Source organism: Nothobranchius furzeri, chromosome 3 (genome assembly GCF_043380555.1).
Source record: "Nothobranchius furzeri strain GRZ-AD chromosome 3, NfurGRZ-RIMD1, whole genome shotgun sequence".
Lineage (NCBI taxonomy): Eukaryota > Metazoa > Chordata > Actinopteri > Cyprinodontiformes > Nothobranchiidae > Nothobranchius > Nothobranchius furzeri.
Genome location: NC_091743.1, coordinates 54,600,459 through 54,622,835, shown reverse-complemented (window position 1 = coordinate 54,622,835; position 22,377 = coordinate 54,600,459). Strand labels below are relative to the sequence as shown.

General features: G+C 42.9%; 4 protein-coding genes across 6 annotated transcripts in view; 3 read left to right on the top strand and 1 right to left on the bottom strand.

The window, feature by feature from the left end:
* The first annotated feature begins 360 nt into the window (after positions 1–360).
* rplp0 (ribosomal protein, large, P0) lies at positions 361–2,829 on the top strand. Of its 2 annotated transcripts, none has more exons than XM_015959426.3 (8): positions 361–440; positions 727–834; positions 917–1,092; positions 1,321–1,408; positions 1,759–1,905; positions 2,034–2,219; positions 2,298–2,438; positions 2,620–2,829. In XM_015959426.3, exons 2-8 carry the CDS (start codon positions 781–783, stop codon positions 2,770–2,772), a joined length of 945 nt encoding a protein of 314 aa, XP_015814912.1. In that variant the 5' UTR covers positions 361–440; positions 727–780; the 3' UTR covers positions 2,773–2,829. The 2 variants fall into 2 exon arrangements, with proteins under 2 accessions (XP_015814912.1, XP_070405437.1); XM_070549336.1 differs by having other exon boundaries at positions 439–652.
* A 482-nt stretch (positions 2,830–3,311) lies between these two features.
* On the top strand, positions 3,312–5,288 carry golga7 (golgin A7). Its single transcript, XM_015959427.3, has 5 exons — positions 3,312–3,417; positions 3,784–3,906; positions 3,978–4,130; positions 4,235–4,336; positions 5,126–5,288. Exons 1-5 carry the CDS (start codon positions 3,409–3,411, stop codon positions 5,171–5,173), a joined length of 435 nt encoding a protein of 144 aa, XP_015814913.1. The 5' UTR covers positions 3,312–3,408; the 3' UTR covers positions 5,174–5,288.
* A 1,672-nt stretch (positions 5,289–6,960) lies between these two features.
* r3hcc1 (R3H domain and coiled-coil containing 1) lies at positions 6,961–21,949 on the top strand. 2 transcript variants are annotated; one of them, XM_015959425.3, is made up of 9 exons: positions 6,961–7,081; positions 8,334–8,466; positions 11,142–11,279; positions 11,366–11,888; positions 12,599–12,774; positions 13,337–13,407; positions 13,482–13,577; positions 13,680–13,803; positions 21,720–21,949. In XM_015959425.3, the coding sequence occupies exons 2-8, from the start codon at positions 8,375–8,377 to the stop codon at positions 13,787–13,789; spliced, it is 1,206 nt and encodes a 401-aa protein (XP_015814911.1). In that variant the 5' UTR covers positions 6,961–7,081; positions 8,334–8,374; the 3' UTR covers positions 13,790–13,803; positions 21,720–21,949. The 2 variants fall into 2 exon arrangements, with proteins under 2 accessions (XP_015814911.1, XP_070405436.1); XM_070549335.1 differs by having other exon boundaries at positions 7,006–7,081; positions 8,331–8,466.
* loxl2a (lysyl oxidase-like 2a) overlaps positions 21,162–22,377 on the bottom strand; it is a 31,988-nt gene continuing 30,772 nt past the window's right edge. Inside the window, exon 14 of the mRNA XM_015959424.3 lies at positions 21,162–21,600. Coding sequence (XP_015814910.3) covers positions 21,530–21,600 — 71 coding nt within the window. The 3' untranslated portion in view covers positions 21,162–21,529. The remainder of the gene's footprint in view (positions 21,601–22,377) is intronic.

The following is a 22,377-nucleotide window of genomic DNA, read 5'->3' as shown; positions in this document are numbered from 1 at the left end:
TTCCATTTTGTTCCCCTCTTATTCTTTTCCTTACTTTTTTGTATAATTGATTGATATATGTGACACACTAAAGTTCTGCTCTTTTTTGCTAATTTATATATATATATATATATATATATATATATATATATATATATATATATATATATATGTATATATATATATATATATATATATATATATAGCTTGTTGGAGGTGCAATTTTATTTAAAGATTTGTACTTGAATTGCTAAGGGAATTGTGTTATTGTTCTTTTTGTTAATAAAGTTTTTTTTAGAGTTGACACGAAAGTGATGGTTAGTTACTAAAATGATGGACAGGAAAATGGTCCAATGAATGTGAAGTTTGCCCTGTCTCTGTGCTCTGGTTGGTCGACAGTTTTGAATAAATACTTCTCGCGGCCAACCTCGCCCTCTTTCTTTCACGCGCCCTGCTACTTGGTGAGCCATGTTGTCTTGTTGCGTTCACAAACCAAAATAAAAGATTAGTTATTTGTAACATATTAAAAGTGTGTATTGACTTCATTTAGATACGCTACCCAATGATGTGTAGCTCTTTATCCTTTTCTAAACACGTAATTCGTTTACGTTAAATGCGGCCTGTTTGGCTAACGCTAACCAGCTAATGTCAGCCGTCGACCTCGTGGGAGACGGTAGAGTTTCTAACACTTCTGGTATTTGTTCTAAATTGAGTTTGGTTAAAACTCAATATGTTTTCTGTTTATAGATTTCACCTTGTCTTTAAACCGGCTGTAAAGCGATCCTTGGAAGCACTGTCAAGATGCCCAGGGAAGACAGGGCCACGTGGAAGTCAAACTATTTTATGAAAATCATCGTAAGGTTGATCTTTACGCTAACAGCGGACGTGATTTGACCAGTTTCCGCAGTTAAATTAACACGCAGTGTTCTATGTGCAGCAACTTCTGGATGATTACCCAAAATGCTTCATCGTGGGGGCAGACAATGTGGGCTCCAAGCAGATGCAGACCATCCGTCTGTCTCTGCGTGGGAAAGCTGTGGTGCTGATGGGTAAAAACACCATGATGCGCAAAGCCATCCGTGGTCACTTGGAGAACAATCCTGCCTTGGAGAAGTGAGTTTTATGCTAACAGCTTTTTGTTGGTGCTTTCCATGGAGCAGGATCTCTACTGTACAGCTTGTGTGGTGCTGTATTGTCGTTCCCCCTGCTGAAAGTAACATGTCTCCTGCTATCCCTGACTGTCTATGTCCCCCGGCAGCCAGGGACGCAAGGCCTCAAACAAGCATAACTAAAGAATGTCAAAAATCATTGTCTGAATTAGCCAATCTTTTGTTTTGACAGGCTTCTTCCCCACATTAAAGGAAATGTGGGGTTTGTTTTCACCAAAGAGGACCTGACAGAGGTCAGGGACTTGCTGCTGGCTAATAAGGTAAATGAATAGTGTCTGGTACAGAAATTATAAAATTTATGGTAATTTAAGTCATTTTTACTTCATAATCATGTGAAACGCGTACAGCGATAACATTAGAATGCACATTTTTGTGTGGAAATCTTATAAGTGTGCAGGATAAGTTACAATACAGCCAGTTCTGTACTGTATTGTCGTTCCCCCTGCAAACAGTGACTTGTTTCCTCGCTATCCCTGTCTGTCACTACGTATTGACTCTCAGGGACGTAAGGTTTCAGACATTATAACGACTATAGATACTGATTTAGTTTTAGGGTTAACGTTTAAGATTTTGTTTGACAATGACAATTTTTCCTGACATTATTCCTCAGGTACCTGCAGCTGCTCGTGCTGGAGCCATCGCCCCTTGTGATGTGACGGTGCCAGCTCAGAATACTGGCCTAGGTCCTGAGAAGACCTCGTTCTTCCAGGCTCTTGGTATCACCACCAAAATCTCAAGAGGAACCATTGAAATTTTGGTGAGTTTAGACAGCTGTTCTAGTTTTTAATTTTAGATGGAAAATTGGAAATCGATACCATGCATTTTTAAAAATCTTCAAAAGTGTGGCAAAGTGCACCCAGTAACTGCTGCTTTTGGTTTTTTTAGAGTGATGTCGGCTTGATCAAAACCGGTGACAAAGTTGGTGCCAGCGAGGCAACTCTGCTCAACATGTTGAACATCTCACCCTTCTCCTTTGGACTCATCATTCAGCAAGTGTATGATAATGGCAGTGTTTACAGCCCTGAGGTGCTTGACATCACAGAGGCTTCTTTGCACACCAGGTTCTTGGAGGTGAGGCACAAGGTCTATTAACATTTTAATGTTCAGGGACATTATATGTCTAAATTGCACTTTTCTTAACTTGTCCAGGGTGTGAGGAACATTGCTAGTGTGTGTCTGGAGATTGGCTATCCCACTTTGGCCTCTGTCCCCCACTCGGTCATCAATGGCTACAAGAGAGTCCTGGCTGTCGCTGTGGAAACGGATTACTCCTTCCCCCTGGCGGACAAGGTGTTTGACTCATTCTGCTTTAAATTGTTTTTGGTTAACTTGTAAACCTGTTGGTGTAGCATGCATCGTGCTGCACGGCTGATCCTTATGCAAAAGGCATGTTAAATTCACGTCTGTTAGGAGTGCTTATTTTTGACTAATAGCATAACTAGAAATTAACACTTTGATATGTCCTCCGCAGGTCAAAGCCTTCCTGGCTGACCCATCTGCTTTTGCTGCTGTCGCAGCACCTGTAGCAGCTGCAGCAGTCTCTACAGCTTCAGCTCCTAAGGAGGAGGTGAAGGAGGAGTCTGAGGAATCAGATGATGACATGGGCTTTGGTCTGTTCGACTAAACCTGTGAACAGTGAATGAGTCAAAGATCTTGATTCAATAAACTTTAATAAAACACATTCCTTGTGTAAGTTTTTGAATATTTTAGGAGATAAACATTTATAAAAGAAACAAGATACTATGGCTTCCATGTAATGGTCTCAGATTAGCTGGGAAAGGAGGATGGGTCTGTAACAAACCAGATGATGCATCAGAGTGACGTTAAACATCAAGAACATTGAAACTTCCGGTTTGGGTGTGTCAACCTTCAAAATAAATTGATTACTTGATAAAAGTTCTGTAGAAATCGAAATCTCGGAATTGAATGATCTACAGTATTTAAAGGGAGGCTTGTGTAATGAGAAATATTATTTTATATATAGTTTTCCATCTGACCAAACAATGTTAACTTGATTTTATTTTTTTACCAGAAGAAATCTCAATGAGGTTAAATGTCAGTTGATCAAAACGTTTAAAGAGAAAAAATATCTATTGCATTCTACTCCGTGACAAAGTGAAAGGAATAAGAATATGTTTAAAATATAATTCCATTTTAAAGCATGCGTGTCCAACATTGACCTTTTATTGTGAAAAGCATGAACCGGAAGTGGAACTGGTGTGGTTACAGATGAACAGCAGCTTTAAGAGAATCCTTCGCTATGGCTGAGGTTAGTTTTCATGGTTTATTCCTTTTAAAAATAAATGTTTACTGCAGAAGCGGTTATTTTTATAGTTTTAAGGTTAATCTGTGAATTATTTTGAGTGCAAACTCTTATTTTGTTACCAGTATCGAGCTGCCAACAGTCACGAAAGCCTACGTGTTTTTGGCTAACAATATCCCAAACAAATCCCAGTATCTTGTTAAATTTTGTAATCAATGTCTCTTTTAGCGTAACCTTATGTGGTTCTTAACTAAACAGTTTGCTGTAAGACGGTATTTTACACACTGCCTATCTGCTTTAATCGATCTAGTGTGTGGAACCAAAAGGTGGCGTACGTCAGAGTTTGTGTTAGCTAGTTTGGTTTTTGTTCAGACCCACAGCTTACAGGACCTCCAGCAGCCAGCTGTCTCCTCTAAGGTGTATGTTCAAAGGGACTACAGCTCCGGAACCATATGCAAGTTTCAGACCAAGTTCCCCTCCGAACTTGAGTCCAGGGTAAGTAGCATTTACCTGTTTGTTGACACGAGTACGTTAGGGTTGTGTTTAACCTGCTGGCTCGGTTTCAGCTGGATAAGCAGCAGTTTGATGAGACCATCCAGACTCTGAACAACCTGTATGCGGAGGCAGAGAAACTCGGGGGGAAGTCCTACCTCGAAGGCTGCCTGGCCTGTGTCACGGCCTACACCATCTTCCTCTGTATGGAGACACACTATGAAAAGGTAAACCTGACTCAGTGGGATGACCTCTGTGGCACTGTTTATATCAGTGTTCTGTGTAGAGGCTGACATTATTATGTTCTGTGCTGTTTCCTGTCCATGAAAAGGTGTTGAAGAAGATTGCCAGATACATAAAGGACCAGAACGAGAAGATCTATGCTCCCAGGGGCTTGTTGCTGACAGACCCCATTGAGAGAGGCCTTAGAGTCGTATCCTGAACTTTGCTCATTTTATGATTTTTTTTAAAAGACCATTTAGGGTAGCTAAAATCACATAATCAGGAGTACATGTATATTGTTCTCCCTCATTTACTTAAGATTCCCAACACATTTTTTGTGGCTGAAATAACTAGAGGTTTGTTGACTCAAAGTAGGGAAGAATTGGTTCACTTTTTCATGTTAAACCTCATAAACGTAACTAGAATATTTTCACACTGCTTCACTTTGACATGGAACACTGCTTGTGTTGTTCTTCGACTAAGAAAATGGGCTTTACACAGAAAACAATCATCCAATGCCAAAGTAAACCAGTGTTAAATAATCAATTCAAATTTTCATAATTTATCAAGGTTTTAAGTTATGAAATTTACCCTTAATTTGCTGCTTTCAAGTAACCGGTTGCTTAATTTGCTGGATAATATAGAAAATCCTCAAAATACCCTTCTTCAAACTAAAGACCCAAAAAGAATCAGTTGTTAAATGAATAATCGAGATGTACAGATGTGAACAGAAGTTCAGCGGGATTATGTTTGATCAATATGTCACGCCATTGTTAAAATTATTATCTTGGGGCAGCAGTAGCACAGGAGGTAGAGAGGGTTGTCCAGTAATCGGAAAGCTGCAAGTTTGAATCCCGACTCCCGCCAGAGAATTACGCCGTTGTTGTTGAATGATACATTGTCGTATTATTAAAATGATGGTTGCAGTTATTTTTAGTGGTAAAATGCTCTTTTATGTTGATTTTGAATTGTGGATTTTTCCTTAACTTACCATTTTCAGGTCGAAGTTACCATCTTTGAAGACAGAAGCATTGGCTCTGGAAGATAAAGAAACTTCCAAATCCATTTCTAATAAGAGTCAGCTTCACTTGGAAAAATGTTGTTGGAGCTGTAAAAACAACACGTCAGCGATTCTGTAGAAAAAATAAAATAAAATTCCAGGATTCCAACAGCTCCCTTCAAAGAAAGAAACAAGAAGCCCACTATGAAGGCTTGTTGTTTTTTTGTCCGCGAGAGTAATCTCAGAGAAGTCATGTGAATTTTTCAAAATGATTAAGACCTCCACAACAGTTAGCACAAACACTTTAGTTCATATCCTCCAGCATAATTCTTCTCTCTACCTCGGCTTACTGTTTAGGCTGTTGGTTGACCAGATTCACTTTCATGAGCAGACACACTCGTGAACTTTCTGTAAATTTTTCATGTAATCATCATTTTCCCTGTTATTTATTAGGACTCTGCTTGTTTGTGTTTCTGTGTTTTCTTGTCTTTTTTTTTTTTTTTTACACATCCGTTGCCTGTATTGTGACCCCAGTTTATCCAAATCAGTCTTAATCAACCGTGCCATTGTGTTGCCTCTTTTTAAATCACTGTAATTCCAAATGTTTTGTTGTATGTGCTGTTTTCAAAATGTAAAAATGCCATATTTTATACTGATCCAGATTAGGTGTGATTATTGGCAGCACATGGCATTCGTTGTATTGCATAGTCCTATATTGTGTTAACATGTAGGTCAGGTTATAGCAGTGGTGTCCAGTCTTGGTCCTTGTGGGCCACCATCCTGCCTGCCTGCAACTTGCCTGATTTGAATCAAAGTGTGTTTGAGAGGCTCCTGCAAAACTTGTGGAGGTTCTTTGGAGGTAATTCTGCCACTGAATCAGGCTTGTTGTAGCAGGAAAATATAAAACATGTAGAGTTGTTGACGGTGTAAAATGTACATTTTTCCAAATGAACTTTTGTGTTTCATAGAAAGACCATTTAGAAAAATCTTTAACACGTTCAGAAGCAGCACAACACTGTCAAAGTTGCACAGTTTTGCATAAAGTTTATTTAAAAATATAAGCACACTTCACACCTTTAGCTATCCTGCTTGTTTCAGTTGTTTCCATACTTCAACTTATTGATTTTAATCATTGCTTTATCGCTTTGGTTTCTCTTTGTGTTTTGCAGACAGTCACTCATTCATTGAAACTAGAAGTGTTTGGTGCAGTTGAGGACCACTAATGGCTTAGAGCAGGCGTGGGGAACCCTGGTCCTCGAGGGCCGGTGTCCTGTGTGTCTTTGCTCCAACACTTCTGATTCAGTGGTTGATTCACCTGTTCAGCAGCTCATCAGGCTCTGCAGAAGCCTGTTAATCACCTGCTGATTGAAATCAGGTGTGTTGAAGCAGGGTTGAAACTAAAATATGCTAGATAGCGGCCCTCCATGGACCAGGGTTCCCCACCCCTGGCTTAGAGTTTTGTTCAAATAAACATTTTATTTAATAAAAATGTATAATCATTGATGGGATAAGAGATGTTTCAGATGTTATAAACTTGTAGTTGTAGACTTTTTGTGGCTTCTAAATTGGAGCATATTTACCAAGTTTACTATAATCCAGTACTGCTGTGCATTATTCAAGTGCATTAAATATCCCAAATTAGATTCAGCTCTGAACTAGTTGCAAATATTGTCCTAATCATTATTCTTGGAAATGACAGAAATGTAAACTCTCCAGTTAATTGTGTTTTCTAAAACTTTCTTTTGAATATTGATATTTCATCAGAATAAATTGCAGTTTCCTGAAGTTTGCCTCAACTTTTATTCTGAAAGTAACAAACCGGAAATGTTTCCTCCGCTGTTTTAAAACTACTTCCTGTGGGTCAGTATGCTAGGGTTAACGCGCTCGTTAGCGAGAGAATATAACCCGCCTGTGTGAAGAGATTTTCTGTGTCGAAACAACGTTTCAGCCTCAGCGGTGAGTTCAAGCAGGGTGTGGTTAAAACTACACGTAATTTTTAAACGACGAATCAATCATGTTATGTTTAATGCAGAAAATATTAAAACAAAAAGTCCTAAACTAACAATATTTTGAGATGTTTGTTTTATGCTTGCTATCTATCTACACTCAACAAAAATATAAACGCAACACCTTTGTTTCTGCTCCGATTTTTCACGAGATGGACTTAAAGATCTAAAATTCATTCCAGATACACAATATTACCAATTCTCTCAAACATTGTTCACAAATCAGTCTAAATGTGTGATAGTGAGCACTTCTGCTTTGCTGAGATAATCCATCCCACCTCACAGGTGTGCCACATCAAGATGCTGATCCGACATCATGAGTAGTGCACAGGTGTACCTTATACTGCCCACAATAAAAGGCCAGCCTGGAATGTGCAGTTGTGCCTGCCTCTTGGCCAGATCGTCGTAAATGAGAATGAGTTCTCAATTGTCTCATCTGGTTAAACTAAACGTTAAACAAATAAGTGTCTCTGTGGAGGAGCAGATAAGGGGAACAACAACTCCTGTAACTGAAAATGAACCAGATGTCTTCCCAGTTTTTCTTTAACTTGAATTTAGCATCAGTTTATCATTGTGAAACAAAAGAAAGTGCAACAAGAACATCTAGAGTGGAACAGCAGCACAATGTTCTTTATTTCTCTTTGTTTTCTCATTCACAATTAAGAGAGATTGATTAGATTCTGAGAGCTGCTGTTACCCCCCACCCCTCACCCCAACACAATAATAATGAGTAATATCACCTATTTAAATAAGCTTAATAAGCATGTTACTATGCTGTGAACAAGAGCAAAACTCATAACACACAGTGGTAGGAATATTCAACAAGGAAGCACAGAGAGTCGGAACACCACGGTAAAAAAAACTGCATTATACTCGATTATAGTGTGCTTCTTCAACGATTCATTATTCTTTATGTCCACATCTCGATGCATCGATTATTAGATTATTTTCTTCAGCTCTAGTGTGTGTGTGTGTGTGTCAACCCAGGTGTGAACAGTCTTTTAGAGCTGGTGTGATTCCACAGAGGCAAACGTTGACAAGTCAAATTAGTGTTAATCTGTTCCAGTTTCCACATGCTGTATGTTTTAATTTAGATGTCTAAGTCTGTAATCTTACTAAGGCTCAAAACTGTAAAAACAATGCATAGCTGACATTAAGATTCATTTATTCATTCTAAACTAACCCCACCCTTATGTCAGCAGGTGCTGTATTTCTCTGTTTACCCTGGCATTTTATTGTTCCGATGGAGAGATATCTTCCAAAGCAAGAAAGTCAATTCCAGCATCTTGTCATGGTTGATTTAGTGACATACCAGCAGCAAAACCACAGTAAAAGGTACGTCTGTTTATCACTCATAGATCATCACCACGGAAACTAACAAGTTTCTGTTTTATCACATCAACTTTTAGGGAGCCTAAGTCACGCCCCTCTACTTCCGGACCATGGGTCTCTGGAAGACCGAAAAAAATGAATGCAAGTCAATGGGGCAAAAAATGCTATTTTCTAATTCCCCCGCCATGGATTTCACATATGATGTCCATGAATTTTAAAGAAGCCTTTTGATACCAATAACACGCTTATTTTCGAACGAGGGGAAATGCCATTTTGGGTTTTGTGTGAAAATAAGTCCAGGACTACAAATGTGCATCACGAAAGTGACGTCATGGAACCAGTCACAGAGAAAACTGAGGGAAAATTGCTATAAATTCAGCAAACTTCTAATCCTTCCCACAGGAGGAAAGAACCACCATAAATCTGGCCACGTGGTAAGTAGCAGCTACGCTAGGGTAGAGGAGATTATGTGGTGATGTTACATATGCAATGTGCCGATGTAGTCATGCTAATTCTGAACTTTTACAGGCTTGGTCAAAACACTCATCATTACTTTTCATTTAAATTGTAGTACAGCAAATTTTCGATGCAGGGCATAAGGCAAAGTGGATTAGAAAATAGCTCTTTTAGCCCCATTGACTTGCTTTCATTTTTTCATTCTTCCGGGGACCCCTGAGCCGACCAGAAAGGAAGGGAGGACACCTAGGCTCCCTATTATGTAGAAATGAAGTAAAAATGACATCCTCTGGTAAGATTTGGTTACTGCAACCACTTAAAGCAGCTCTGGAGTTTTTCACTGGCTGTTGTCAAATGTGTACAGCCACATCTTATGGGATGCAAACTGCTGAACCTGAATGTTAACCCCCATCTCATCCTCTGGGCCCTCTCCTTACCACGGGGAGGGAGCAGAGGGTCAGGGTTAACGGCCATCACAGTACTGTCAGGTCACTCTCCACTGGTTCCCCACACGGTTCAGTCATCTCTACACTCCTGTTCATCTTATACACCAATGACCGCAGGAGCACAACCCCAGGAATCACCTACATTAAATATTCAGACGACACAATCATGGACACTACTGACACAGAAGGAATGCTGCAAAAAGAACTGGACTCTTTTCTCACTTTGGTGAACAGTGAACTGCCTGGACTTAAACATCTCCAAGACCAAAGAAATAGTCATTAACTTCAACCGTGGCCCTTCTCCTTCCATCCCTGCACTCACTGTTAACAGCCAAATTGTTGAAAAGATTCACTCATACAAATATCTCGGTTGCATAATAGACGACAAACTCACATTCCAACACAATACTGAACACATTTTTGCAAAATGCCAACAACGCCTCTATTTTCTACATAAACTCCGCAAACTTCAGGTCCATCAAACCATCCTTGCTGCTTTCTATAGATGCTTTATCGAACCAATTCTTACATTCAGCATTTCTGCCGGGTTTGATCCACTCACAATTGCTCAGCGTAACATGCTCAATAAAATAATCAGGATAAGCGGTAAAATCATCGGTCAGGACCAGCAGTCACTTACCAACACATGCAACACTTCAGTTCTCAGCAAAGGCACACAGGTCTCCACAGACCCGTCACATGCTCTCCACTCCCATTACACCCGGTTACCATCAGGCCGGCGGTTCAGGGCCCTACCAGTGAGGACAAAAAGGGCTTCCTCCAGCTTCCTTCCCTCTTCAATCCGCCTGTTAAATAGCATGCCCCAGCAAAAATGACTGTGACCAACACTATGGTAAATCTAGATTGAACTAGTAATCTTTTATTATCTTATTCCCTTTTAAATTCCTTTAAGTGTGTGTAGATGTGAGTAGTCTTTTTAATTGAGTGTATGTGTATGAGTGTTTTGATGCTGTTTTATGTGTTGTGCTGACGCTCTGACTGCAAATGAAGTTCCTAATAAAGTGAATTGAATGAATTGAATTGTTGCATCAGTATTAGGAGACACGGCACCCCTACACTCACTGATGGTAAACAGTAGTTATGTCCCTCCTTTTGTTTTGAAAGGAGAAGAACTGACAATCCTCACAGCCAGCTGGATTTGAAACATGTTTCGGTGTAACCTTCCTTCCAAAAGGACTCTTGTGAGATTTTCTCACTATTGGGCCATTCCCATCTGTACCGGGTCGGTCCGGGCCGGGTAGCTTAGGTTGTTTACATATCTGGGTGGCCTGGTATTTTTCCGGGCCAACCAAGGCTCATTCTCAGCCCTCTTCTCGAGGGGGTCTGCTTCAGGCCGACCAGGGCCAACACACCCACTGCTGACAGCAAATTCACACCTTCCATTAGAGCAAGCCTCTGATTGGTGGGTAGAATCAGCCCACATGGGCTTAAGGCAAGGGTGTGTGGAATCAACCGGGCCAGGCTGGGGCCGACTGGGGCTACCCGGCCCGGGCCGACCCGGTACAGATGGGAATGGCCCATAACATTCTCACTATATTTGTACTTACTGCATCTTTAAGAATGACAATAATAATCTCTGAAGTTGCACTGACTTCCAACAATACCAGTAAATATTCTTAACTCTTTGTGCTGTATAATGAAACTTTATGCACACGAAATGTGTGTGTGTGTGTGTTTCTAACAAAACATTTAAGTTAGTTTCTGATCATGTTTATCTGATTTAAAAGCTGCCATGCTCATTGTGTCTCTGTCCAGTGTCCTCCTGTTCCCCCCGCTATCCAGCAGACTGCGGTTCCTGATTCACAGAACTGTTGAGGACATTCCGGATCTCACCACCTTCTCTGTGGGAGAGGGCAGTTTCCGTCGGGTAGTGGTTTGCCCTTGTGAGCTCAGGTGCTGTACAAACCCAAAGTCTGTGTGTGAATGTGATCAGCAGAATTTTAGCGTTTGTGAAGTGTTTTCTCCTTGCCGTCCTGTAGGGTTGAGCCGGATGAAGGTGGCTACTCTGAAAGCTGCGACTGCTGTTGTGAAGAGCCGTTTAGCAGAAAGAAGACATCCAACAGCATCAAGCCCAAATGTCCAGCCTCATCACAAAACCGAGGCCCTAAAAGGCCAGACCAGCCCCTCTTCATTCCACGAGCTGCACGCAAGAGACTGTCTCAACAGAACTCCCAAGGCTCCACAACAGAAAATGACATGCAAAGTTGTAGCAGCAACTCTGTTAGTGCTCCATCAGACTCTTGTCCATGTACTGAAACGACACAATATACAAAGCTGTTGTGCTCTTCTGCCCAAGAATCAAACTCCCAAGTAGTGGAGAGTAAAACTTGTCTTCAGGAAAAACCACTAAAGCTGCACGAAAACGAGGCTCACGTTTGTAACCTGACTCAGTCCTTCACTGAGATGAACTTAGAAGACGACGAGAGTGCGGACCTAGCTTTTGGGTCAGAAAGTGTTGAGACACAAGACACGAGCACTGAAATGGAAGATGTAATCAAACAGGTAAGTTACAGGTAATTTTATCCATGCAGTCATTTTTTTTTTCTTTTAAAGAGGTCCTTCACATATATTTTTAATATATTTGCAGTAGTCTATAGTGGGACCGAATGCCTTGTAAGTTGTACTCTGTGGAAAATAAAGCTCCGGTGCGCCTGTTTCAGCACTGAGAATTCAGCCAGAGGAGAAAGTAACTTCAGCCGACAGGATTTGGAGTCTTATTTCCTGATATTTTGACATCTCACCTCTGATTGGCCAAACAACTTAACCACTGACTGTTTGCTCTGCCAAGTTGATTTTATCTCCACAAATAACTCAAGCCGGAAGGAGCTCTGCTGTGTGGCGGATTTGCTAATGCTAACATTTAGCTTCTACTAGTCGGGACGTTCTGTTTCCTGAACGCTAAATCAGTAACAGCCTTCCCCGTCGCGAGTCAAGATGGGTAATTCCATAAATGTTAAACGACAGTGTGACGTAGACATGTCAGGCTTGTCTAATCCTAGAGTTTCTTCATCTATTTTCTGTCAGAAGCTAATGCAGGAGATGGGTGTAGGAGACTATTTTCATGTTAGCCTGCATGAAAAACTCAACTTTCAAAAATAAGTAAAAAATGGTTCCTCAACGAAGGACCTCTTTAATATTCATTTTAAACTGATTATTAAACATGAGTATTATCTCCTCACAGTGAAAAACTTTTATATTTGCTTTTCTTTCAGATTGAGGCACATCTTAAAGACCCACAAGCTGTCTCCATTAAGCTGGTTCAAAACGACTACTGTTTGTTTGAGAAAGTGTCGCTAAACTCCGATGACTTTCGCCATGTAATTGAAATCTACAACTTCCCATTTATTTTCACGACGGAAGACCTTCTTGAAGCTTTTGCAAAATACAGGTGAGTCTAGCGTTCAGTTCCCTAAAGAGTAAGTTAACCCCCCCAAGAGCCTTAACTCGCCCACACTTCCTGTTTGAAAATTGTGCCAGAAGGCGGCATTGCCTGGCAGACAGAGAGGACAGTGCTGTGCTGGCCTGCAATATTGTCCAAGTCATCCCTGATAGTGATGCTAGCTCCTTTTCCTCAGAGCAGTAATTTGAGGTAGAGGATTACGCTCCACCTTCCTCACCAGAGGACAGAGAAGAATGAGAGGAAGGTTTTTAGCAGGAAACGAGTAGCACTGAGCTGTATTTTTTGAACCAATGTCTCGTAAGTTGCCTGAGGCCACCAGTGCTGATCCGTAAACACTTGCTATTCCAACTCCAACTCACTACAGAGGTGTGGCCAAGACTCTGCTGTTTTTGTACCCCACAGCGGCAGTACAGCTACGTCGCATGGTACCAGCTAATGTCACATATCACCGCTTAGCCAAAAGCAAAATAGCATTTTTGAAAAATGCCTTTTAAACATATTTTTTCTTAGAAAAGCAATTGAAAGATTGTAAATGTTTCTCTGATCTCAGTGATGGTGGAATTAAGATCAACTGGGTGGACAACACCCACGCCCTGGGCGTTTTTTCCAGCGAGGCAGCAGGTGAGAAATTCACTGTAAACTAAGATTAGGAGATTTAAAGCTGAAAGTGGCTAAAATAGATGTTCTATGTTCAGCACTCCATGCTCTCACTATCTACCACCCACTGATAAAGACGCGAAAGCTTTCCGATGGGAGTACAAAAGCCAAAGCCAAAGCCATGAGACAGGCAGGTAGGAGTTCCTCACAGCCCAATCAATGTCACTTGGTAAAATCTTTAAGCTAATTGCATAGGTTACGTGCTTTTTTTTTGTCATTTTTGTTTTTTCCTAAAGAATTCATCCAGCCAGTGAAGGAACGTCCCAGGACAGACTGCGTTGTTGCCAAACGGATGGTGACCAGAGCTTTAGGCATACAGGGTCGTGGTGGGGTGCAGCGATACTGATAGCGTTGCTACAGGTGAGCAAACTAACATTGATTTATGTATCTAAAAAGTACTAAAAATGATATAAATGCAGCCAACGTTATAGCTATCGCGCCTGTTTAAGTTCATTAAGATGTCTGCTTTAGATGAAAGCAGCAGCTGCTGCAAGGGTAGGCCAGCTGAAGGAGGAAGTGCTTGTAAAGAAGACAGGGTAACATCAGTTGTATGAACCTGGTGTTAGTTTAAGGGGTCAGAGGTTATGTAGAAAGTAGTGTCTTATCTGGTTTAATGGCACAATAAAGCAAATTCCCTCTAACAGTTAGATTTTTTTTATGGCTAACCCTAATTAACACACAGTCTTTTAAACGTCTTGGACCTCACACTTAACATATGAGCAAATGGAAAAACTTAGTAATCAGGAAGAAATGTTATTTCTGTTTTTATATATTCAATCCTGTTCAAAACTAGAATTTTGTGTTTTTGTAACATGTAGCTTCTATTTAATTTAAAATGTCTATGTCTTAGAGGTACACTAAGTAACATTTTAAAAGGATTTTCTTGACCGTGTAGGTGCTAAAACGACCCTTTACAGGGTGAACAAATAGTCTGTCAGCTCTCCCCGCTCCTTGTGGGCAGATTAACGCATTTGCAACTTGAGCCTCTCCGAGTCGTTGACCTGAAGTCTCACAAAGTCTCACATCTTGTGAGAAGCAGTAACAATTTATGGCAATCCATGTTTAAACCTCAGAATAAACGAGCTAGAGATGACTGACGTTTATTGTATCTGGTTCATCATGGCAGAGCCTCAGAAGAAAGTAAGAAAACCTTTATCCGAGGAAGATAAAAAGAGAAAAAGAACTTCTGACCAAAATCTGGGTAAAACAAGAGTCAAAATCGCGAAAGCGTTTCTGTATCACAAGAGCTTTTTCTGTTATACAACAGTGATTTAAAATGGACACTAGCACGCCCAAACTGTCTAGGGTCCCTTAAAGTCAGGAGTGGGGAACCCTGGTCCTCGAGGGCCGGTATCCTGCTTGTCTTTGCTCCAACACTTCTGATTCAGTGGATGATTCACCTGTTCAGCAGCTCCTCAAGCTCTGCAGAAGCTTGTTAATCACCTGCTGATTGAAATCAGGTGTGATGATGCAGGGTTGAAACTAAAATATGCTGGATAGCGGCCCTTGATGGATCAGGGTTCCCCACCCCTGCTTTAAGTTATAAGAATTTTTTTGATTCGAGCTTTTTGGAAAAGGCAACGCAACACATTGGAAGTATCTGGTATGTGGGAATGTTCTAAGATGACGTGTATAAACAGAAGAAAAGAATAAGTTGCAGTGAATAGGTTTAAATTTGAGGCCATATCTCCCATCGCTAAAAATACTTTAATATTTAAGTGCTTTTTGTCAAAAAGACTCACAAACCCATTTCACACTGGAAGCATCAAGCGGCGCGGGACAGCAGCGTAATGTTTTACTTTTCAATGCGGTCCATTACACACCGAGAGAGCCGCAGAACAGCTTCTTCGCTGGACTCGCAAGATCACAAGATGCATCTAGACTTCAAAGGTCATGGTTTGTTTATGCAATCTGCCATCAACTCCTCCTTGAACCGTCACCTTATCGTGGTGGAGGAGTTTGAGTGCCCTAATGATCCTAGGAGCTATGTTGTCTGGGGAACTTTGTGCCCCTGGTAGGGTCTCCCATGACAAATTGGTCTTAGGTGAAGGGTGAGACAAAGAACGGTTCAGAGGATCTTTCATGGATGAACTATCAAGGAGTCGGAGTACCCGGCCCGGAGGGTTACCGGGGTCCCACCCTGGAGCCAGGACTGGGGTTGGGGCCCGTGAGCGAGCGCCTGGTGGCCGGGCTTTCACCCATGGGGCCCGGCCGTGCCCAGCCCGAACCGGATACATGGGCTCATCCAACTGTGGACCCACCACCCGCAGGAGGAACATGAAGGGTCCGGTGCAGTGTGGATCGGGTGGTAGACCGAGGTGGGAGCCTTGGCGGTCCGATCCCCGGGCAAGGAAACTGGTTTTTGGGACATGGAACGTCACCTCGCTGGTGGGGAAGGAGCAGGAGCTTGTGGCAGAGGTTGAGCGGTACAGGCTAGATATAGTTGGACTCACCTCAATGCATAGCATTGGCTCTGGAACCCAAGTCCTTGAGAGGGGTTGGGCACTCTCCTTTGCTGGAGTTGCTCCGGGTGAGAGGCGGAGGGCTGGGATTGGCTTTTTGTTAGCCCCAAGACTCTCTGCCTGTGTGTTGGGGTTTACCCCGGGGGACGAGAGGGTAGCTTCCCTGCGCCTTTGGGCCGGGGAACGGGTCCTGACTGTTGTTTGTGCTTATGGGCCAAATATCAGTTCAGAGTACCCACCCTTTTTGGAGTCCCTGGGACGAGTGCTAGATAGTGCTCCATCAGGGGACTCCATTGTCCTGCTGGGGGACTTCAATGCTCACGTGGGCAATGACAGTATGACCTGGAGGGGTGTGATTGGGAGGAACGGCCCGCCTGATCTGAACTCGAGTGGTGTTTTGTTATTGGACTTCTGTGCAAGCCGCAGTTTGGCCATAACGAACACCATGTTCGAACATAAGGATGCCCATTGGTACACTTGGTACCAGGGCAGCCTAGGTCGCAGGTCGATGATAGACTTTGTAGTTGTATCATCTGACTTGCGACTGTATGTTCTGGACACCCGAGTGACGAGAGGAGGGGAGCTGTCAACTGATCACCACCTGGTGGTGAGTTGGATCAGATGACAGGGGAAGATGCCGCGTAGACCTGGCAGACCCAAACGCATAGTGAAGGTCTGCTGGGAACGCCTGGCAGAAGAAGCTGTTAAGACGGTCTTCAACTCCCACCTCCGGCAGAGCTTTGACTGCGTCCCGAGAGCAGTGGGGGACATAATGGTGTGAAAATCAATTTAAGATACTTAAATTAATAGCAAAAGTTTATTTATTAAACAGAAGATTCAGTAAGATTCTTTTCATTCGATAAACTGAAAATGCAACCCTTTTCTGTGTTTCGTTTCAATAATGAGGCAAGTTTAAAAATGAAGAAATTTATTACTAACAATTTTTAAACTGAAAATTTGAAGCGACAGTTAGAAAAATGACAATTCATGGATGGCAATTTTAATGACAATTCTCAACAGCTTTGATATTAAACTTGTTTAAAAGCAAACCTGTGTTGGATGGAAAATTAATTTGAGAATGGTGAGTTTTGGACGCGTGAATGCAGTTCTCAGGTTTCTTTCAGAGAGAATGAAACGTGTTCTGGGTGAAAATGATGGTTTGCAGATAACGGAGTTATTTTTAGAGAAAACAGCATCAAACGTCATCTGTCGTGTTCTACCTCACCCAAACAGCTGACCCTCTTGTGGATCCGGAGGTTGGAGGATGGGTTCATCCAAGATGACACTCGGGGGCTGGCAGGGAAGACGCGAGTGTCCGATACTCTGGTCCAGAGTGGTAGCCGGGTACACGGTTGTACGAAGCATTTGGCAGATGCACGTTACGTCTTAACTTAACTTCAGAAATCAAATGACTCTGGGAGAGTCTCCGTTAGCTGGTTTGTTTACGGTTCGTTCGTTCTTTAGCCATTCTTGTCGGCGTGACAGAACAGCTTGGCAGAGGTTTCAGGGTGGCCGTCCCTGACTCCTCAGGATGATGTCTTGTTCAGAACTGGACGTGAAATCTGTGATGGTTAGTTTTTACCAAACTCTCTCAGAACACTCCCCCTCTCTCCGGAAGAAAGCTTGGTCATGCGTCAAAAACATGTGATGCAGTTATTTATCAACAGGGTGAAGGTCTTCTTTGCTGAACACATCTTTAATCGTTATAATAATTATCATTATAATACCCAAAGCATAATAATCCATTTCATATAATTAAAATACCTTTATTTCTGAACCAAGTGATCATGTTGTAATGATTATTTAAACAGTAATAAAATCATAAGTTTTATTAATTATTATTTAATTATTATCATCGTGGCTTGAAGTGTCTTTCTTCTGGGACGGAACAGCAGATGATGTTATGATCTTGGCTAGACATCGTGGCTCCTTGGATTTAATCTGTGGATTCAAAGGACTGTTTGACCCAGCTTGACCTAGCTGGGCAAATGTGACCTTTGGCACAAATCAGAGAACCTTCATGCCGTTACAACTCCGAGTGGGCCTTGTTCCACTCTGCGATTGTTGAGGCGGCTGTTGCTAGCTGTGGTCGCAAGGTGGCCGGTGCCAGTCGTGGTGACAACCCCCGTACCCGCTGGCGGACACCAGAGGTTTGGGGAGCCGTCAGGCTGAAGGAGGCCTACAGGGCGTGGCTGGTCTGTGGGTCTCCGGAGGCAGCAGACAGGTACCGGATAGCCAAGCGGGGTGCAGCAGTGGCAGTTGCCGAGGCAAAATCTCGGGTGTGGGAGGAGTTTGGTGAGGCCATGGAGAAAGACTATCGATCGGCTCCAAAGAGGTTCTGGCAAACTATCCGGCGCCTCAGGAGAGGCAGGCAGCAACTCGCTCACACTGTTAACAGTGGGGATGGGGAGCTGCTGATGTCAACTGGGGCTATAGTCGGACAGTGGAAGGAATAATTTAAGGAGCTCCTCAATCCCACCTATGCACATTCCGAGGAGGAACCAGAGCCGGGAGACCTGGGGATGGACTGTCCAATCTCGGGGGCAGAAGTTGCTGAGGTAGTCAAACAACTACACAGCAGCGGAGCACTGGGGGCGGATGCGATTCATCCTGGGTATCTCAAGGCTATGGATGTTGTAGGGCTGTTGTGGTTGACACGTCTCTGCAACATTGCATGGTCATCGGGGGCAGTTCCTGTGGAGTGGCAGACCGGGGTGGTGGTCCCTATCTTTAAGAAGGGTGACCTGAGGGTGTGTTCCAACTATACGGGGATCACACTCCTCAGCCTCCCTGGAAAGGTCTACTCCAAGGTACTGGAGAGGAGGGTCCGATCGATAGTTGAATCTCAGATTGAGGAGGAGCAATGTGGTTTTCGTCCTGGCCGTGGAACTGTGGACCAGCTCTATACCCTTGGAAGGGTGATGGAGGGGGCATGGGAGTTTGCCCAACCACCAATCCACATGTGTTTTGTGGATTTGGAGAAGGCTTATGACCGTGTCCCCAGGGGCACCCTGTGGGGGACGCTCCAGGAGTATGGGGTGAGTGGCTTTCTGTTAAGGGCCATTCAGTCCCTTTACCAGAGGAGCGTGAGTTTGGTCCGCATAGCCGGTAGTAAGTCGGACCTGTTCCCGGTGAGGGTTGGACTCCGCCAGGGCTGCCCTTTGTCACCGGTTCTGTTCATAACCTTTATGGACAGAATTTCTAGGCGTAGCCATGGTGTGGAGTGTGTCGAGTTTGGTGGCAGGAGAATCTCGTCTCTGCTTTTTGCGGATGATGTGGTCCTCCTAGCTTCATCCAGCTCTGACCTTCAGCTCTTGCAGGGTAGGTTTGCGGCCGAGTGGGAAGTGGCTGGGATGAGGATCAGCACCTCCAAATCTGAGACCATGGTTCTCGACCGGAAAAGGGTGGCTTGCCAACTCCGGGTCAGGAGAGAGGTCCTACCTCAAGTGGAGGAGTTTAAGTATCTTGGGGTCTTGTTCACGAGTGAGGGTAGGAGGGATCGGGAGATCGACAGGCGGATTGGTTCGGTGTCTGCAGTGATGCAGACGCTGAGCCGATCTGTCGTGGTGAAGAGGGAGCCAAGCTAGAAAGCCAGGCTCTCGATTTACCGGTCGATCTACGTCCCAATCCTCACCTATGGTCATGAGCTTTGGGTAATGACCGAAAGAACGAGATTGCGGATACAAGCGGCCAAAATGAGTTTCCTCCGTAGGGTGGCCGGGCTCAGCCTTAGAGATAGGGTGAGGAGCTCGGACATTCGGGAGGTACTCGGGAGTAGAACCGCTGCTCCTCCGGCTCGAAAGGAGTCAGTTGAGGTGGTTTGGGTATCTGGTCAGGATGCCTCCTGGACGTCTCCCTGGGGAGGTGTTTCGGGCATGCCCTGCTGGCAGGAGGCCCCCGGGTCGACTCAGGACACGTTGGAGAGGTTACATCTCCAATCTGGTCCGGGAACGCCTTGGGGTCCTGCCGGAGGAGCTGGTGGAGGTGGCTGGGGAGAGGATGGTCTGGAGCTCCCTAGTTGGGATGCTGCTCCCGCGACCCGGACCCGGATAAGTGGAGGAAGACGACGACGACAAATCCGCCATCAAACCAAATGGAAGGAAATTGTTTGATATCACTGTTTGATGTTGACAACACACCGCTGCACTTCTGGAACGATGCTGTGAGTAAATAAGCCGTTGGGTCACACATAAGCTACATATATAAGAAACTGCATTGCTTCAGTAATTTTATTTTGAAAATTACTGGGGATTTTACACTTAAACCGTGTGTGATTTCCTGCCTGGTCCTATGTTAACTGCAGAAATTGTCATCTCCCAGAAGTGGCTTGTGGCTAAAATAGAAGCCAATCCTATCTTTAGCGGCGCAGTGCAGGCGTGCCGCTTCTGGGACGCGCCTGAAAATGGCTGCGTCGCAGTTGGTTTGAAATACGCCCATAGACTATAATGGATTCCATTTGAAGCAGCGACGTGCCGCTGATGCTTTCAGTGTGAAAAGGGTTAGAGGTGCACATAAAAGCAGTTTCATGGTAACGAAGCAAAGAAACTGTCTGCTTTGACTGTATTTTATTTAAAAATGTATTGATTTTACACATTCACCCTGGCATTCAGCATTAAAGCAGCTTCAGCTGCTACATTCAAACTCATTTACAGAACCATAAAGAGGCCATTTCACATACATGTGTGGCTGTTACAGTACTCCACAATGTAACTAGAGTCCCTGATGGTAATAATTTAACAAAACTTAGACGAGAAAGAAGCAGATGGAATACACGGATCATGACGCATGTCAAAAACAAGAAACTAAAACAATAAATAGAACATTTTAAAATGTTGGGCAACACAAAAAAAGTACAATTTTCTGAAAAGTCTTCACAGATGGTCAAACGCTGCAGGAGCCCGATCCAAATAGCTGTTAGCTCTTAGAGGCTGAACCAGAAAATGTAAATCTCACTTTCAGTCACTTAACATGTAAAAGAGAACACATGTTGTCATTATTATTGCAGCTATTATATTAATCATGTTCTGAGGTCCTTTTCAGTTTCAGTACACAGCGTTAGGAATGTCCAGGCGTCTGTAACATCTGAAAGACATTAGGAAGGCCTGAACGGTCCAATTTGAGGGAAATTTGATTTACACGGCTGCTTTTCTTGTCAGCTGCTTCAGGGCAAAACATTCAGTGCAAATTTCTGACCAGTTGTAGCACCAAATATAACAGAAAATTGTTTAAATCCATCCAGAGTCAGCATCCATTAAGAAATGTCGGATTTAGTTTTATTTGATTCAGTCTCCGTCCGTTTCCAACTCTAAGTAAAGGCACCTATTGCTTAATAACTTATTTGGCTACAGTTCCTGTTACGATTCGAAGCACCAAGTCAAATCCAGAAAGGCCAAAAAATAAAATTAAAAACAAACAAATACAGTTGAAATTGGTAAATAGGTCTACTAAGCAAGCAGTTCGTTCTCCATTTGAGCTTTCTCATTCAACTGTTCATTGTACAAGTTGAGCTGTGGGCTCAAAAATAATTCAGCTTTACTCCAAGGAAGCAAAAGTCACACAGCCCCCTCTAGTGGTTGTCAAATATGTGCTTCCCTGATGTCCTCCCTCTGTTCTCACGTCGGAGTCTACCTGTGTGAAAGCTGGTTGGTCAGAAGTCCGGGAAATGTCTCATCTACGTCCGAACTTAATGTTCCACCTGTGGAGTGAAGGAGAAAGATGAGATCAACCGAGCAGAGGCGGATAAGAGCGTAGCTACTTGTTTCTTCTGAGGGAAGTCAATCATGTTAATTACACTTTTCCTCTTGGTTTTAACAGCTGTGTCTATCAGATGACCTCTGACCCTCTGAAGAGCCTCAGAGGCAGCAGACAAAAATGTTCAGTGGGCATGAAGAGACTAAAAGATGTCACAAATTCTCTGACGCTGATTCCCCCCCCATCTATATGGTTCCTTTTCTTCGCTGTTGACATCACTATAGTAAAGTAAACATGACTGTTGATGAAACGTTCAAGAGATGATTTCAGTAGAAATCCAAAACAAAGCAGCTCTTTAGGATTCGATTGCATGTTGATGTCCTGATTACATAGGACTTTTTGCACCTTTGTACAGTAAATGCTTTTATTCTCAGGTTTTGAAATAAATTGTATTTATCTGTCTAATGTTTTAAAACAAAATGTAAGTTTTTCTATAAACAAAGTTAGTTTTTTCAGTTCACCTTATAGAAGCTCTTTTTGTTTGTTATATTTGTTTGTTAGTTCAGGTTTTGGAAACCTCAAATGTTTCTAATCCGTACTGGACTGTTAATTCCATCAGATGTTATCCCTGATGTGGCTCTTGTGTGGAAAGAATGCTCTGAAAAATGTACTGTAGAAATTTTTTTTTGTTTTTAATAAACTTTTGATTCTATTTACCGACAACCAATGCACTTTTTATGTAGGGTAAACTAAACCATCTAATAATTCAATATGGGGAAGA

Excerpts from the sequence above, each read along its gene's own strand:
- r3hcc1 (XM_015959425.3), top strand. The coding sequence starts at position 8,375 with ATGGAGAGATATCTTCCAAAGCAAGAAAGTCAATTCCAGCATCTTGTC. Across the intron at positions 8,467-11,141 it reads CAGCAAAACCACAGTAAAAG|TGTCCTCCTGTTCCCCCCGC; the intron begins GTACGTCTGTTT and ends GTCTCTGTCCAG. Across the intron at positions 13,408-13,481 it reads TTTTTCCAGCGAGGCAGCAG|CACTCCATGCTCTCACTATC; the intron begins GTGAGAAATTCA and ends TTCTATGTTCAG.
- golga7 (XM_015959427.3), top strand. Across the intron at positions 4,131-4,234 it reads TGGAGACACACTATGAAAAG|GTGTTGAAGAAGATTGCCAG; the intron begins GTAAACCTGACT and ends GTCCATGAAAAG. Across the intron at positions 4,337-5,125 it reads TTGAGAGAGGCCTTAGAGTC|GTCGAAGTTACCATCTTTGA; the intron begins GTATCCTGAACT and ends TACCATTTTCAG.
- rplp0 (XM_015959426.3), top strand. The coding sequence starts at position 781 with ATGCCCAGGGAAGACAGGGCCACGTGGAAGTCAAACTATTTTATGAAA. Across the intron at positions 1,906-2,033 it reads GAGGAACCATTGAAATTTTG|AGTGATGTCGGCTTGATCAA; the intron begins GTGAGTTTAGAC and ends TGGTTTTTTTAG. Across the intron at positions 2,439-2,619 it reads CCTTCCCCCTGGCGGACAAG|GTCAAAGCCTTCCTGGCTGA; the intron begins GTGTTTGACTCA and ends TGTCCTCCGCAG.